General features: G+C 42.1%; 1 protein-coding gene across 1 annotated transcript; it reads right to left on the bottom strand.

Moving 5' to 3' along the window:
• Nucleotides 1-1805: 1805 nt before the first annotated feature.
• LOC134541946 (lysosomal acid phosphatase-like) lies at nt 1806-9638 on the bottom strand. Its single transcript, XM_063385701.1, has 7 exons — nt 9335-9638; nt 6153-6254; nt 5042-5281; nt 4459-4641; nt 2798-2921; nt 2216-2421; nt 1806-2121 (listed from the first exon to the last, which is right to left on the bottom strand). The coding sequence occupies exons 1-7, from the start codon at nt 9422-9424 to the stop codon at nt 1960-1962; spliced, it is 1107 nt and encodes a 368-aa protein (XP_063241771.1). The 5' UTR covers nt 9425-9638; the 3' UTR covers nt 1806-1959.
• Nucleotides 9639-17133: the final 7495 nt, after the last annotated feature.

Here is a 17133-nt window from a genome sequence, read left to right on the forward strand (position 1 = left end):
GGTCTGGAGTGGGCTGGTTCAGCTGCTAGGTGGGCGCCCTGGATGACGAGTGTGGCCTCCAGGAGTCGAGTGGCCTCTTCTGAGGTGGCAAAAGCCACTCGGTGGAGGCCGGTGGGGCACTCTGTTGCCTTGCTGCGGATGCGCCAACACTTGGTCGGCTTGTGGCCGGCCTCGCGCAGTGCAGACTCCACTTCTTCAGTCGGCTCCCAGGCCCCTCCGCCACCCCGGAGGACGACAAAGTGCCAGGGCACTCTCTTCGGTTGCGGAGGCTGCTGGCTTCACTCCTCAGCTGGCTGTTCTCTTGGTTTCCGCGCAACTGTGGTCGCCTCCTTCTTCTTAGCAGGAGCGGCCTCCGTCGCTGGGCGGGCTCTTGGTGTCTGCAGCTGTTGTTGTGGTGCTGCGATATCCTTTCGAACAGTGCTGGTACCTTTCACTGCCGTGAGAATGGCTGTTTGGGTGCCAGAGTGTTTCCACTCGGCTGGGGCGGGCGTCTGACACGCGATGTGTCGTAGCCTCGTTTGCTGGTCTGTCTGTGTGCTGCAATCCTGCAGCTCTGGAATGGACTGGCTGGCCTGCGTAGTCTCGCTGGAGAGACTCTACTGGGCAGTGCTGTGGTTGCACTTCAGCCGGACTCTCTCTTCGCATGCTACCACAGTGCTGTACGTCTCCCAGGGGATGTACTCGTCTTCCGGCTCCACCGGGATGCGGACGGCCGGGAGGAGTGTCCCCATGCGGTACCTGGTGTCACGTACCTCGTACAGCTTCTTCAAGTATCCAGACTCTCTTAGGTATATCAGTGCTTCGGTGTGGCCTGGGGAAGTGGGTATCGGGACTACTACTACTTCATGCTGATATTCTTCGTCAGGATAATCCAGGTACTCGTCGATCAGCTGGCTCAGTTGCTTCGGCTCCAGGTCGTCGTCCCACGAGAGCCCGATACAGAATACCAGAGAACCGAAGTACTATGGCATGTCGCCCTCGTACCTCCTCGCAAGGAAGTCGACAGGCGAGCTGCACCGCATATGGTTCTGCCTCTAGACTTGGGTCGCGCTGCTCGAGGTGCTTGTGGACGCGGTATTTCCCCCTCTTCCTTCGGCACGGGTTCGGCATCTTGGATGTATCGGAGAGAGAGCTCGACCGACCAGGCTGGCAGCTAGAGCGTGACTGTTGAGATTCTAGGAGAGAGAGGCGAGGACGAAGTGGAGGGGAGAAAGATTAAGAGGAGAGTATGGGAGAGTGTGAGAGTGTGATAATGTGAGAGTTTGAGCGTTTGAAAATGTGAGCGTGTGAGTGTGAGAATGTGAGAGTGTGTGTATATATAAGTGTGTGAGTGTCATATTATTCTATATATGACCTTGAACTTGACCATTATATTCAAATAGAAATTATCATTCAGGTTGAATATGTGTTGTGTTGGGTTTGATTTGTGAGAAGGGGAGGGGGTGACAGTGATTAATTACCTTACATATCCTCTGTGTGATCCAGAACTTAAGAGCTTCCCTGCTGACTTTTACAGTATTTTCGTCTTATTTTGAATGAAAAGTGTGCAAAATTTCATCAAAAAGTAAAAATTATTTTTTAAGGAGTAAGAACACAGGATCAGGTGGTTTTTCTAAATCTTAAGTAGACACAAATGTCCCTTACAGTTTGTTTCTATATTATATGTGGATAGTAGATTCTCAATTATGCAAAACGTCTTTAAGAAGTACCAAAGATTTTTTTTAATGGGAGGGAATGTAGGATGGAGTTTTTTTAAATCTTATGTATAAAGTATCTTCCTCTTTTTTCGAAACAGATTTAGACAGTAATTTTAATTTTACTTTAATCTTCAGTTGGGTAAAATGTCATACAAAGTACCAAAACTTTGTTTTGTGGGATGGATAAGGGTGGTGGGATAGGTTTTGCGAAATACCATGTAGACGGTGACCAGGTCTGTAGGTGAGTGTAGCAGAAGCGTGACTAGGGAGCCTCAGCACCGCGCAGTTGGCACTCCTGGTCCCAGTCCACCGGTGTGACGGTTGCCGTGAGGTTGGCGAACATGTCCAGGTCGCAGTGAGTGTCGCAGCCCACCGGATGGATGCGCTGTATCTGCTGCTCGTCCGTGTCGGCCATGAAGAACACCTGCAACCAGCCCCAAGGCCAGGAACCGACGCCATGTAGAGGAGGAAGCACGTGATGCAGGCTGGGAGGACAGGGACTAAGAAAGGAGACCCACCTGGACATGGTGATTGCCCGTGGGGTCGGAGTGCAGCTCCAGGAAGACTGCCGCGCCGTAGCGCACCTTGAAGCGGTTGGGCAGTCCCAGCACGCCCAGCAGTCCTGTCACCATGTCATCGTGGCCCGAGTACAGCAGCAGCCTGGCTCCCGAGGCCCCGCCCGTGCTGGCGATCATGCGGCCCACCACGTCCTTCACCAGCGGTCCTGCGCAGCACCATGTCCTCCTGGAGTTCTCCTTCAGTGACATGGGAACCATGCAAACCCCGCGAGTAGAACCCTTGTTCCGAGTGCAAGTGCCATATTATATCATCTCCTCGGAGTGTCGTGACAAGCCCCAAGCTCTTAATAAAGCCATCTAGCCTCCACACTACCATTTCCCTGCAAGCTTCCTGTGACATGCATGAAAAGCGATACAAGCAAGCAGTTTTGAACCAGGCTAGAGTCAAGCTTGCATTAGTGAAAGTTATTTTGTAACCCTTATGGTAAGTCTGTGTCATAATCACGTGCATAACTGAAGCTAGTGGAGCGTGGCACTCAGTAGAAACCAAAACACCACCTAGTCTCGACGACGGCCACTCACCCATCTTGAGCCGTGCCATGAGCGGCGTGTATGTGCGGAAGATATGGTACTGGTTGGATATCTGCAGCAGCTTGTCCGGGTACAGGCCTCTCGTCCAGTCCGGCAGAGGAATCCCTCTCTCCTCCTGCACACACCTCTCTTCTCTGCAGGCCCCTCAGTACCCAGTGTGGGGCTAGGTACAGGAACTTAAACTGGACTCAAGTGGAAGGCAACTTAGAGATGTAGCGTAACCATTAAGATAATCCTGGATGTGATTACGAATAATCAAGATCTTTCAACATGAAGATTACAAGCTGGAGCATGTTAGTTAATTATAGAATGTTATGAACCTATTATCATTGTGCCCAAAAATGTACACCAGAGAAATTACTACGAAACATAAATCAATCTGAGGACATACATCGAACCCTAGGATGACTGCTAAACAACTCTTGCAACTTTAAATGTCAACACACCTTCTCTTTTTCGATATTATTTAAGAGCAATTATACGTGCAGATTCAAGATCATCCTTTTCAGGCGAGTCTTAGCACGGGTATTATAATGTTTGGGATGTAACTCCGTAGATAATCAGCCTGAGACAGAGGAACATACTGCTAACTTATTATTCTGGTACCTAACTATGCAATCCCTTGTAATCTTTTGCGTTAAAACGGAATTTTTCCCCTATTTTTTTTTATCTAAAAATATATTCTCAGGAGAATTACGCTTTGCATTTTTTCATGTTAATGAAATCTTTCGTCTGGCTATGTTCTGATCCTTCGGCTAAAGTTTTTTTTAAGTTTTACTAGACCCGCACGCACGAATTATGTAACCATTTTTCACATATATTTTTGTATGTAATTCATTATGGAATTATGAAAAAATTTTTGTACTAGGCTATGTTTTTAGACATGGAGTTTCACTCCCTTGTTTTGAGTCTCAGACAATTTTTTGTTAAGTACGTATTTCTGTGTCCCGCGCGTGCTCCTCCTGGTCGCTTCACGCACCCTGGTGCTGACAGACTTCCCCGCCAGAAGGAAACCCTTTGATAAAGTATCTTGTCACTGTATAGTCGTCAGCAGGTTTGCAACCTCCTCTGACAAATGTACCGTCGCAGTATGTTTCAATATCACAAAGCTAGTTCACGACAGCACGGTCTCGCCACATTTCTGGCGTTAGGCACGCTCCTAGCGGCCGACTAGCGCACCACCACAACTACGTTAACTTCTGCAACACGTCAGACCAGCGATCAACACAAATCAGAAACAAAATGATGCACTTGATGCGATACCTATATTTAAATCCCATAATATCTATTTACAGCTAAATAGTCTTCCTAAGCACATCTATGAGTCAATCGTCTGTAAAAATAAATCCATTAAAATGATCAAATTTATACTTTATGAAAAGTTATTTAAGTAAATTCGTATACATATTTTTAGAAAAACAGGCAGAAATAATTTGGTCAGTAATTACGATTAGTTAGTCTGGGATTCAAACATCAACTTGAGGTATCAATAATGGACACACTTATGAGGCCACTATGATAGACACACAAGTTGTGCAAATATAATGGACACCACATATAGGACAAATATAAAGGACCAAAATATAGGTCAACTATAATGGACACCACATATAAGGCAACTAGAAAGAAAGGTTTGGTCTGCGAGGACTCGCCTCTATCCTGAAGTGGTCGTGCAAATTGTTGGGTTCCTCGAAGTCGCTGACGGGCTTCCAATGCTCGCTGATGACACGGTACACGTCGCTGTAGTTGCTGTTGAATGCACGCATCTCAGGCGAGGACATCTGCCGGTTGAACTCCTCCCGGTAAGCGGGGCAGTCCGCGTCCATCCTGATCAACTGTCCCACCACAACACCCGGCTGTAAGCTCCTAGTTGCTTTAAACCTTCTTCTGTTTAGAATAGCAATCAAGAGTCCTGGTTGGTATGCAATTGTCAAAAGTTACATTATTTTACGGTTTGTAGAAATTAGCTTTCTGAATCAAAGACAGAATGTTGGGCAATTCTTTCAACTCCAGATTATAAAATAATAACTTTAATAATCACACTACCAGGGGCAACATAGTTATGAGTTTTTCTTCTTCCGAAGATAATAATTGTGAATAAAAACCAGCATTCGTGACAACAATTTCTTCAACAAATGTCACAGTATACTGAAAATACTGGGGATCATATATAATAGCATGTACTAACTAAACGTGCAAGATTATTCAAATACAGAGTCGAGCAGTGAGACTCGCCTTGTCGTGTCCTTCTTCCGGAGCATACAATGGAACAGGCTGCCATAGGAGATCCGGGTTCCACACTTCCTGGTCTGTCGGTGGGAAGAGGCCAGCCAACACGCACAGTGCACTGCTCACACACCTGGGACTAGAGCTGCTCCTCACTAGAGTCTCCTCAGGAGTGTACGCGTCACTTAGCAGTCCGCTGTATCGCTCCCTCAGGAGCTGTCCGAACTTGTACATCTGCATCTTGCCCCTCTGTGGAACGACAGTGTTCATACTTACTGCTTTCGTCACACACAAAAACGAGTAAATTTAAGACGAAAGGTCGTGGCAACCATCTTTAGAGTCTTAAAGGTGTTCTTTTGATGGATTTCATGCCAAAAGGCACTACAATCAATGCAAATCGTTATTATGAGTCTCTAAGAAAACTACGGCAAGCCATCAAAAACAGGAGGCGAGAAATGTTTTCTTGAGGAATCGTGCTTCATCGCGACAATGCCCGCCCTCATATTGCTGCTTCAACTCAAGAATTGATGGATCGATTCGGAAGGGGAAGGTTTGATAATCCACCCTAAGTCCCAACAATGCTCCTAGCGATTACCATTGTTTCCTTAAGCTGAAATAGTTTCTGGGCGGTAAATATTTTGGAAGTGATGAAGAGTTGAATAATGTAGTGACCAACTGACTATGAACTGGCAGCAGACGAGTATGACATAGGAATTCTGAAGCACGTGGACATACGAAAAATGTTTAAAGGTAAGAGGTGATTACTGTATGTATGTTACCGAATTATTTATTTTAAATAAATATTATGTATTTTATTTGTATAACTAAACAGTCTTTATTTTCTGAATGACTCTCGTATATAAAGCATTAGTCTTATGACCAGTAAAATTGTAATCGATTTTTCACAGTTTATTATATTCATACCATCGTGCAATAAGGCATCATAGTTATGACGCTCTAAGTTAAAAGCTCCATACCGTCTGCAGCCGATAACAGTGCTCGCCATGTTTCTTCTTGTGAAACTTACTGGTTTTACCCCACCAGGAGTCTTAGCCGTTATTCCGAGGTCTCTGACCTCTCGCACCCGTGACCACGTCTCACCCAGAGAAGTGCAACTCACGCTCGTGATCTGGCCGATGCCTCCCGGCCAATAGGAGACATTGTTGCTGTAGGGGTCGAAGTCGTACTGCCGCATGATGTTCCTGTGTCCATGTCGGAATACCTGCGGCAAAGGCAGACTCACAACTACAGCAATTAATTTCTACGTTTTTCATTGCTTAAAATGAGCAAAAAACATAACGTTTGATAGGACAATATAAATGAGTTGTCTTATTCTACCATATTAATACATTGACTAAAGTTAGGCAAATTACAAATGCCCATTTAAATTCTTATTGTAGAAACACACAGCCATTTCCATCACAGTTTGAGGACAAAAGCAGCCTTCAGACTCTTATTTAGTGTTCTATTTACCTGCAGTTACTTTACCATTGGTACAACTAAGTCTAGGTGTGTGTATGCGTGTTTGAGGGGGGGAATGGGGGGGGACTAGTGCCCTCTGCCCCACACTCACTTAATTTGTAAAAATAAATGTTGATTATGTAATGTTAGGTTTGGTACAGGTGGCTGGACAATGATTAGGAAACTGAGATATCGTCCTGCCCGTGGTTGAGTTGTCAGTGAGTTGGACTAACAGCTCGGGCGCCAATGTCCAAGCCCCCATCCCCCCCGCATGGTAGACTCTTTTCTACTCTGTCCAACTCTTCTTCCAGATTCATCCTTCTGTTTTCCCGTAAGCCTCCTGCTTGATATTAATGCATGAAATTTTGCATCCCGCATGTCAGAGCCCAGGGTTTTCCCTGTGTCTATGCAGGTTTTACCTGGGCCCAACTTATCTAGTTTTAGTCTAGTATAGTCAGTGAGGGGAGTTAGCCATGGCGCCAATCGCTGCCATGGCTGGCCAATCCCCTCCTAGCACACGATGCATGCTACCCCTCCTGCATGGCTAATACCCTGCATGATTAGAGCGTATGGGCTTCGGCCTGAGACGCACTTAGTCTCCCTCCCTAACCCGGAACCCTCCCCAACACACTTAGATTTAATTTAGGTTAGGAAAAAAAAAGTTTTATTTATTTTAAAAAATCGTATTTCCGAAACTAATTAATACGTAAATTATTTAGTAGGAATAATAAAACTAATAATCTAAATGCTATTATTCCGCCCCTTAGGGGTGTTAAAGGGTTACTTTTGATTTAAATGGGGAAAAAAATGTATATTTCAGAATCCACTATACCTAAGGGTAAGAAATTAAGAACGAACAAAAAGCCAATAGTTAGGATTTTTTTTTTTTTTTTTTTTTTTAACGGCAGAGCCGTGGGTTCTATAACTGAGAGGAATACTGCTTGCTAGCCGAATTTAAGGGGAAAGTTGTTCCAAAGTAGGAACTACAGCCTGCTCGTTGAGTGAGGCAAACTTGTTTATGTGCGCGGTCGCTGATACATCAGTACTAGGACGTCAACACATTTGTCCACAATGTCTGTACACACAATACCAACTGCGTGTGCGTCATCCCAAATGAATACTACAAACTACTCCTTATCAATAATTATGTTACCTCTAAAACAAAACAATTACAAATTAATACATCGAATATCTGACACAACAGTGTGAAAAGAGTGTAAATTTTGTTTTATCATAAAATACGTGTATCTCCATAGCAAACAAAGCTGGATGTAAGAATCTTAGCATAAATAACGTAAATAATTAATTACTATTACCATTTTTCGATATTCGACCCCAAATGCAATGAAACGGGGGTACTACGTTGGTTTTATAGTAATAAATCATACATCCAAACGAATTAAGATGGATGTAAGAAACTGATCGAGAATAACGTACATTATTATGATTTAATAGCATGTTGTTTACCTTTACCATTTGTATATATTCACCCGCAAAAGGGGTAAAATGGCGGTCAGTTTTATTTTATTAAAAAAGTCGTATCTCTGAAACTCAAGGGGGAGGGGGGGGGGGGGTGTTATGCCGTATGATTTATAAAAATGCAAAATCTATCAAATTTTTTACTGCATGCGGAAGTTATACTTCTTAAGGGGTAAAATATTGTAAATATGGTTTAACATTGAAAAATAATATCTTCACATAAAGTTTATATTTTGGAAATTATTAAATAACAAACATTAAACTACTTCCTCTTATTTAACGATCTCCGACATACCACACTTTTAAGTAGTAACAGGGGTTAATACTATTTAAAAATTTATAAAAAGTAACGGAATCCACTAAATCAGTATTGGCAAGATAAATTTAAAGTCAATATCAATGTAAGTTTATAATAATTACTATCGGTTTTTTTCCCCTTTCAGTTATGGTCACAGTAAGTTTTAGTCTTTACATATGTATATATTTCTAACTGTATGTTGGAAAATGTGTACATTTAGCAAGGGGGAGGCGATCGACAAAATGATTCGCTTCCAGGCCTTAATTTTTCTCGACGGCCCCGACACTGAAGCCACTCAGCGTCCCCATTGGCCGATATCAAGGTCCAACGTTTGAAGTGGACTGGTCATGGCTGGTCTGGGCGTGTCCAGAGGCCTTGGGCCAGCTAGCAAAGGAATAAAGCTAAAACAACTCACAACAATTCAATAACCAGAATAAATAAACTGACGCCGCTGATACTCGTGCTTGCAGTACTCAGGCTGGGGGACGCACCACAACGCCGAACGTACAATAACGCCGAAAACCATAACGCCTGATGCCAAATTGACTACAACGCTGACAGCTAGAAAACAGCTGTGTACCACAACGCCGAAATACATTAACGCCGAAAAATGTCATTGCAGGACTGCCACAAAGGTTAGGTAAGGTTAGGCTAGGTTAGGCTAGCCTAGGTTAGGTTAGGTGTTGTGGTAATTCGGCGTCAAGATACATTTAAGAAAACACAAATTCATTCAGTTGTTTTTCATTTTGCTCCTATGGCCCCCCTTCCCCGCAGCAACATTTTTCGGCGTTACTGTATTTCGGCGTTGTGGTACACAGCAGTTTTCTAGCTGTCGGCGTTACGGTCAATTTGGCATTCGGCGTTTTGGTATTCGGCGTTATTGTACGTTCGGCGTTGTGGTATTTCGGCGTTGCGGTAACGACCCCTCAGGCTGCACCCCGCGCTCAGGGGCCGACTACAGCCAGGGGGGCGGCGGTAGTATGCTCTGGCAGCTCCCCTCCTGTACGCGCAGCAGTAGCAGGAGCCACGGCTGGCAGGCCTGCAGAGGAAGCTCCTGGACTTACCACGCCGGCCATCTGCAGGCTGGTCGCCTGGTGGTCGGCCCGCGCATGCGCGCTCAGCAGGGCTGCCACCAGCAGCACACCCGCCGCCATCTCGCAGCACACTGGCGAGGCAAGAGGCCGCACAGCACTCCCCCCCCCCCCCCTCCACTACCAGTCGCCACTCTTCCCGGCGTGACCCCTGACCCTCTGGCGCGCCTCCAAGGTCGCCACCCCGCCAGCCGCGGGCCAGACTGGAGCTGGCGGACTCCACACGGGCAGCAGACCCTGACGTGCCGCAGACGGGCAAAGTGCGAGACGGGACTGTACTAGCAAGACGGCACAGCAGTTGAAAAGAACACACGGACAACAATATGGCAGGAGAGGAGGTATTTCTACGTAGGTGTATTTGTTTAACACGACACTGCCCTTAGCCACCTCACCACGATACCGAGCAAATATATCCTTGTACGACACTGGATGCGTCACCAGTGGTGCTTCTCTGCACGGGCCGTGGTTTGTAATGCATCTAACTAATCATCACAGTCATCACTGATTCACGTAACTAACATTCTGACTTGGAGCTATTTCCGCTCAACACATGGTCTGGGTCGGACCACAGATCACTGCACGTTGTCGCACGGCCATTAGGTCAAGTTTCCTCTGCACCTGCAGCAGGCTAGCGGAGCCACTCGCCTCTCAACTGACCACACAGCACAGTCAACCAATCAGCCAGCACGCTCGCAGGGAGCGGACAACCCTCTATCTCGCTCAGCCAACGATACCGCCTACTGACTTTTGGAAGATCCCTGCCAGGAATGCGGTCACGAGGGAGTGTGTGATACTGTGCAAAGTGAAAACATTAACTCGTCACAACACAATGTTGTTTCTTAGCACCACGAAATAGATGTAGCCTATAGAAGCATCCGAACAGGTATTCACTACGTGTGTTTGCTTAACAAAGAATTCCTAATCACTTCTACAAAGCGATAACACAAAAAAGGCATTCTTCGATACTTTTCACATGCTTCAAAGTACAGCTACGAAAGTTATAGTGAGACATGAACTCACCATTAATACTCGATTCCAGTTTCACTGACAGAAGTACATATGTAGAAGTCTTGTGTCGAGGGCCGCAAGTATGAATATAAGATATGCAGTTGACTAAACGTCTATATTGTAATATTTGTAATTGTATACCGGTGTTTACATAACTATGGTTTTTCAGACATAAATAAAACATATCACTTCCACTCTTTTCTTAACATTTTTCCAACGGCCGCGCCAGTTCTGACTCCGAATCAGTATTATCACTCGGCACTGCAGCACATGACTGGTCACTATCATTTTCATAGTCACTGTCGTCACTATCCAAGTTAACAATAATACCGTCTATCATGTCCGGAATTATTCCATCCTTCTTCTAATATTCTTCCTCTATGTGCTACACGTGTCTACAAAATCCCGCCCAGTTTTCTTTTGCCATTGATGAAATTGAAGATTCTGTCAAGTCTTTAAGTTTCGTAAGTGATAAATCGCCAGTGACACTCTTCTCTCTAACTAGTCTCTTGATTTTTCCCCATGCTAACTCGATTGAATTTAGATCACACATGTAAGGTCGCAGTCTGAGTAGGCCCTACTGTGTGACCAAACTGGTTGATTTTACAGTCTATTCTGTATGCTTTTTCTTTGGGTTTATGCAGTTCTACAAGCTTGTACAAATCTACTTTGCGCATGCTCTCGCTGTATTCAACTCCGTTGTTCTTCAGCCACATCATAATGTCGTTTTTTACTGCATATTTGGGCGGGACTTTATTCAGGGTTGTAGTGGTGGCGGAGCGGAGCGGAGCGACGCTCCGCCACTGCTCTTGAGGCAGGAGCGGAAGCTCCGCCACTGTTTTGGTGGGGGGGAAATAATTATATATAATTATATATATATATATATATGCGATAAACGTTCTAAACAAATGATTGTTGATGTGCGCGCGTGTCCTTTTTTTTATCTCTTGTCCCGTAATTTACTGTGCTCTTTACTGAATATCTCTATAGATTTGTTGATTGCTGTGTTACGATTCGTAACTTACGAATATGTAAAGCTGGCATTGTGCGTGCGCGGTTGCACTAAAACATCGAGTTTAAACTTCCTATTATTTTACTGCATTATATACCGAGGCTTCGCTTGCAACGTGCAGCTGGTCGTGGTTTTAAAAGAGAAAAACAAAACTGCAAGCAAAAGATACCACGATCTTTTATTTTGTGCGTGACTTTTTTCCCCTCCATTTTTAAGGATATTTTTAAGGAGGCAGGAGGTTGGCAGGCACATAATGCGCGTGCGCACTGCGCAGTGAAATGAGTTGACGTAGCTCTGTGTTATTCAGTTACAAGGCAGCTGCAAAACTAAACACCGCATCTGTGCGACACCGAAACTGGCTACATTCCTGGTTCAGTTTTGTTTTCTATTCCGTTAATTTGCGCGTATTTGTAGACTGTGGTTAAGTGCTGTGCGTTATAGTTTTTTATGGCCATGTTACTAGCAAATAATTTATTGTTTTTAGTCAGTGAACTATCTACACAGCATGAGGAAGACAATTGTTTTGAAAATTGAACATTATTAGCAAATTATTTACAGTAATAATGGAACAAAAACAGAAACAAAAAACGTTGACCTCTTTCTTTTCTCCGGGCCGCCCCTGTTACTAGTTGTGTTGGTGCTTCAAATATCTCCACTGCTGGTGTTGATACGTGTATCTCAGGCACCTCGGTTCAGTATAATCAACTCAATGACTCGCCTAGAGACGATAATGAATTCGTAAAGAAAGATGAAGATAGTTCTTGTGCGGCTGCAACTGTAAGTAGTGTTGAAAGTGTGGAACTGCTACACTGGCCAGATGTTTGGAATGAAGAAATGTGGTCAAGGAAAAAAGAAGCTTTCCCATGGATTGATTGCAGGCAAGGTAAGCTAGGCTGCAAAGTATGTTCCGAGGTAACTCAATTAGGCGCATTCAAAAAAGATCGAATTTCTATTGCTAATGAATGGCGTTCATATTCAGTTAATTATTACGGATCTAACAGATCAGATCAGCTTAAATCACTACGTAAAAAAATAACCGAACACAAGCAATCTAATGCTCACCGTATAGCACAGACAATTGTTGAAACATCTCACAAACAATCAATTGAAAATGTTTGTGAATCTATGAGCAAAGCTCAGCATGATTCAACAAAAGCAACATTTAGATCAGCTTATTACATTGCGCAAAATGACCGACCTTACAGTGACCATTTCGGTTTAATTGAACTTCAGAAGCTAAATGGGGTAAATGTTGGTGTTGGTTTACAGTCTCGATATAGTGCTGTTGAAATTATAGAGCATAATTCAAAAGAAATGAAGGAACGGATTATTAGACAAATTAAGGGTGTGTCTGGGAAAATATCAATTATAATTGATGAGTCGACCAGCCTAAGTTCAAAATCTGTGTTAATAGTTTATTTGAGATGTGAAATAAGCAAAGAACAACCACCCTCTTGTTTATTTTTAGATCTAGTAGAACTTTCTAATCAAAAGTCTGAGACAATTTTTCAAAGTTTATTATGCTGTCTTGATAAACACGGGTTTAATAGTGAATACCTCAAACAACATTTGGTTGGATTTACAAGTGACGGTGCTAGTGTTATGCTTGGGAAACACTCTGGAGTAGCTCAGAAATTTCTATCCCAGTATCCAAATATTATAATTTGGCATTGTATGAATCACCGACTTGAGTTAACATATGCCGATTCTGTTGATGAAGTAGCAGGTGTGAATCATTTTCACAGATTTATGCACAAATTATATACTTTGTACAGTAGGTCCCCAATGAATCAACGCCAATTCGCTGCAGAGCTCGGCCAAGTAATTAATAAAATCGGCCGTATTTTGTCAACCAGGTGGGTGGCCAGTTCGTTCCAAACAGTTTCAGCGGCATGGTTTGGATACAGCTCTTTATTCAGCCATTTTTCAAAAGCCAAAGTAGATATGAGTAAATCTTCCACTGAAAGAAGCATGTACAATGGCTTATTGAAGCGATTTTCATCCAAGCAGTTTTTATTTGATTTGGCCATAATGTATGACATTTTAGCAGAACTAGCCATTCTTTCTGAGAATCTACATAATAGAAATGCTTCTATTGTCTATGCAAACTAATTAAGCGATGCATTCGCTTCAATGAATCTCTCAAAGAGAAGCCTGGCACTCGAATTTTTGAGGCCCAAATTGCGATCAAGAAAGGACAGTTTTGTTCCATACCATTAACCGATAACACGAAAATGACATCCATTAACCAGCAACAACTATTGTCTAGTGTAGCAAATAACCTGAAAAAGAGGCTGTTTACAACCATGTCTAGCCATGAGTCAACTTCAGCATCATCCGAGACTGTTACAAAGAACGTTCAATATGAAATTCTGTTGAATCAAATAAAAGTTCTTGACTGTGATCAATGGTCAGCCGATTTGCCTGTAGGGTATGGCGAAGAGGATATACAGAATCTTTGTACACGATTCCAATTTTCAGCCAAGATAAAAAATGCTTACCGGGATTATCTTGACAATAGTCGCTGTATTCACAGAGAACTAAATGTGTTAATGAACTGCAAAAAACTGATTGCGTGTAGTTCAGCTGAGTGCGAAAGGGGGTTCAGTTTGATGAACACCATTGTATCTCCTACCAGAAACAGACTTTTAATACCACATGTATCATCACTAATGTTCATTAAACTGCATGGACCCTCCCTCAAAGACTGGAACCCTGAGCCTTACATTTCAACGTGGCTGAGATCGCACCGTTCAGCAGATGATACGAGAACCCGCGTAGCAAAAGGGCAACACCAAGATACTGGAAAAAATGTTTTTGCTGATTTATTGTAAACAGTGTTGAATACTTAACTTGAATTGCAGACATTTTGTACAATGCCATGTAGCAAGGTTACAGTTTTGTAATATAATGTATGACAATGTCTCTTAATGTACCAATTGTGTCCTTTTTGTGTCTATGTATTGTAAAAACATGTAAGGGTATTATTTGTATTTTCCAAAAAGTGAAATTAATAGTCATGAAACTCGCCGATATTTGTTAAATTAATACCTCCATATAAGTTTATGTTAACAAAATCTTTTTGTTATTTCTGTCATTAAAATTGCTAATATAGCTTCCATTAACACCTGGAAATTCAAAATTTCCCGGGGGAGGATCCCCGGACCACCCGCTTTTATTAGCAGGATGGGTGAACCAAAGAGTCTTAAATACAAAGAGCTCCGGCACTGTAAAATTTGGAACTACACCACTGACTTTATTAATCTCCATACTATGATGTGGAGCCATAGATCAGTCTGTAGGTGGCTTCTGTGGAGCAAGGATCTGACATTTTTTATTTTTTGCTCTTACCGGTTTCGAACCAAGAACGGGAATTGATCTAAATCAGTATTCTAATAAGTTATTTTTTTGATGAATTCTGGAATATTTTTCATTAAAATCGTATAATAAATAAAGATTTTCAAGATGGCATCTGTAAAGATAATTGATACAGTGGTGACATAATTAAAAAACGATGGGTGTGCTATAAGACATTTTTCTTACTTTTTATTATTGAGAATTTTTTAATATAATAATAAATTACTGGTTCACTCTCGAACAGAGGACCGAAAACAATTACGTAACTAAACATTTAAAGTTAGGCAATTTTTAAATTATTTTTTGGAATTTTTTCAGAATTAATAAAATAAAAATTACAGATTTTCAAGATGGCGACCGTAACGATAATTGCAACAGTTACGTCTTAATACAAGATGGTGGTTCTGTGTCGAACAGGTGATGATATTATTACTTCAAATTAAAAAAAAATTACAAGTCCGTATATGTAGGTAGGTATGTTATTTTTATATATATGTACCTTATTTAATTCTGTCTGGTACATGTCTCGATGGCCGTGCGGTTAACAGCGTATGTTGTCCAACCTAGAGATCAAGCTGCGATGGTTCGAATCACAGCACTTCCAATGTATTTTGCATAAAAAATTTAATTTAATATGTCGATAAGGACCATAATAGCTATGATAGGTAATGGAACATCGACCTTATGTGATGAGACAGAGCTACGCTGGTGCTCTCTAGGAACAAACATTAGAAACAAAGTCGACGGTATCCAAGATGGCGGCCTCCAGCAGAACAAAACAAATCAAGAGCGACACTGGCGCTCTCTAGGAACAAACAACAGAAACAAAAGTCGACGGTATCCAAGATAGCGGCCTCCAGCGGAACAGAAAAAAATCAAGAGCGATGCTGGCACTCTCTAGAAACAAACAACAGAAACTAAGTCGACGGCATCCAATATGGCAGCCTCCAGAAGAACAGAAAAAAAACAATATGGCAGCCATGACGAAAATTTCATCAATAGTGAGTGGGGCGCTCGATTTAAAGATGACAGATCCAAAATGGCCGCCGGGGTCAAGGTCAAAGTCACACTCATCCAAGATGGCGGTCGGCACCTCAGCCTTAAAGCTTGTCCCCGGACGTACATTTACATACTACTGTAGTTTGTACGCTGTCTGATGTGTCCGTGTTAACACTTTGAGTACCATGCCTGAGTATAGCTCGGGCATCACGTGAATAACTGTTAGACCAAGCCCGAGCGTAACTCGGGCTGCCATTTACATGATTTTTGCTAGTCAACCAACGAGAATATCTCGGGTTTGGTAGCTGGGTAATTGCCGTTAAACTCTTGCTGGCTTGTTACAGACTGGTGCTACTATCTTGTGGCTGTTTTGAGAACTGGACATTCGTTTATTGCGCTGTCAGAAGGTTGCGCCAGCATTCACTTTGCAGTGCACGCGGCATGCACTATCTATTTACTTTTGTGTAAAATACTTGCAGTTTTTACGTGCGGGGTTTCAGTACGCAAGTGATGTAATGATAAGTTTTTTTCTGTAAGAAACGGAAAAATCGATGAGTGGTAAAAGCGAAATAAGGTAAGATGCCCATATATCGTCCCCCATTTGTTTTTTTGTTATAAAATCCAAAAAATTGGCTAGAAAATTGTAGAAAAATTATGAACTGGTAGCTTGGTTACCTGACTCTTACATATGTAGGCAAAAAGCATTTTAAGTGAAAGTATAATAAAAAATAAACAAAAATAGAAAAAAAATAAAATTTCCATTTTCGAAAATGGGGTCCTGATTTCGTCCCCCTATTTTTAAATGGTAAAAACTTAAAATACATTCGGAAGTCATCAAAAACTTATAAATGTTTTTTTACACATAAATGATACAATACATGCATTTATAAATTTTGTGCCATCAATATAACTTGCAAACAAAACATTGGAATTGAAATACAAATTATCTATTTTACAATAATTTGCAAAATGCCGTAGCTTAACATTTAAAAATGAAGGAAATAACAAAACAATGTTAAGAAATATATAAAAGCAACACACGTTATTGTATATTTGTATAAAATAGAAAAGTAATATTTTTAATTAATATTCAAAATACTAAAATCTGTAAAAAGATAACAAAAACCATGAAAATTCGAGACAAGTGGTAAAATTGAATAAAAATTTGCAAGTTTTAACTTACTTCAAAAAATTATTAGAATTTCATTTAACTGTCCAGGCAAAGATTACAAATGAATTTTGCATATTCACAATGGGATGTACAAAGTTCATGGCACCACTGAAAACATTTTGTACATTTTACCCACTTCTCTCCATGACGGTCAGCAGAAAAAGGTTTGCAACAAAAATGACAATTAACATCGTTCTCACTGTCTTCGTCATAAGTTGAAACAAG

The sequence above is a fragment of the Bacillus rossius genome (genome assembly GCF_032445375.1).
Source record: "Bacillus rossius redtenbacheri isolate Brsri chromosome 4 unlocalized genomic scaffold, Brsri_v3 Brsri_v3_scf4_2, whole genome shotgun sequence".
NCBI lineage: Eukaryota > Metazoa > Arthropoda > Insecta > Phasmatodea > Bacillidae > Bacillus > Bacillus rossius.

What these genes read in the sequence shown, in the direction of transcription:
- LOC134541946 (XM_063385701.1), bottom strand. Translation starts at nt 9,424, where the DNA reads ATGGCGGCGGGTGTGCTGCTGGTGGCAGCCCTGCTGAGCGCGCATGCG. An exon ending in CGGAAGAAGGACACGACAAG is followed by an intron (nt 4,642 to 5,041) that starts GCGAGTCTCACT and finishes GTGGTGGGACAG; the next exon opens with TTGATCAGGATGGACGCGGA. An exon ending in ACGACCACTTCAGGATAGAG is followed by an intron (nt 2,922 to 4,458) that starts GCGAGTCCTCGC and finishes AGGTGTGTGCAG; the next exon opens with GAGGAGAGAGGGATTCCTCT.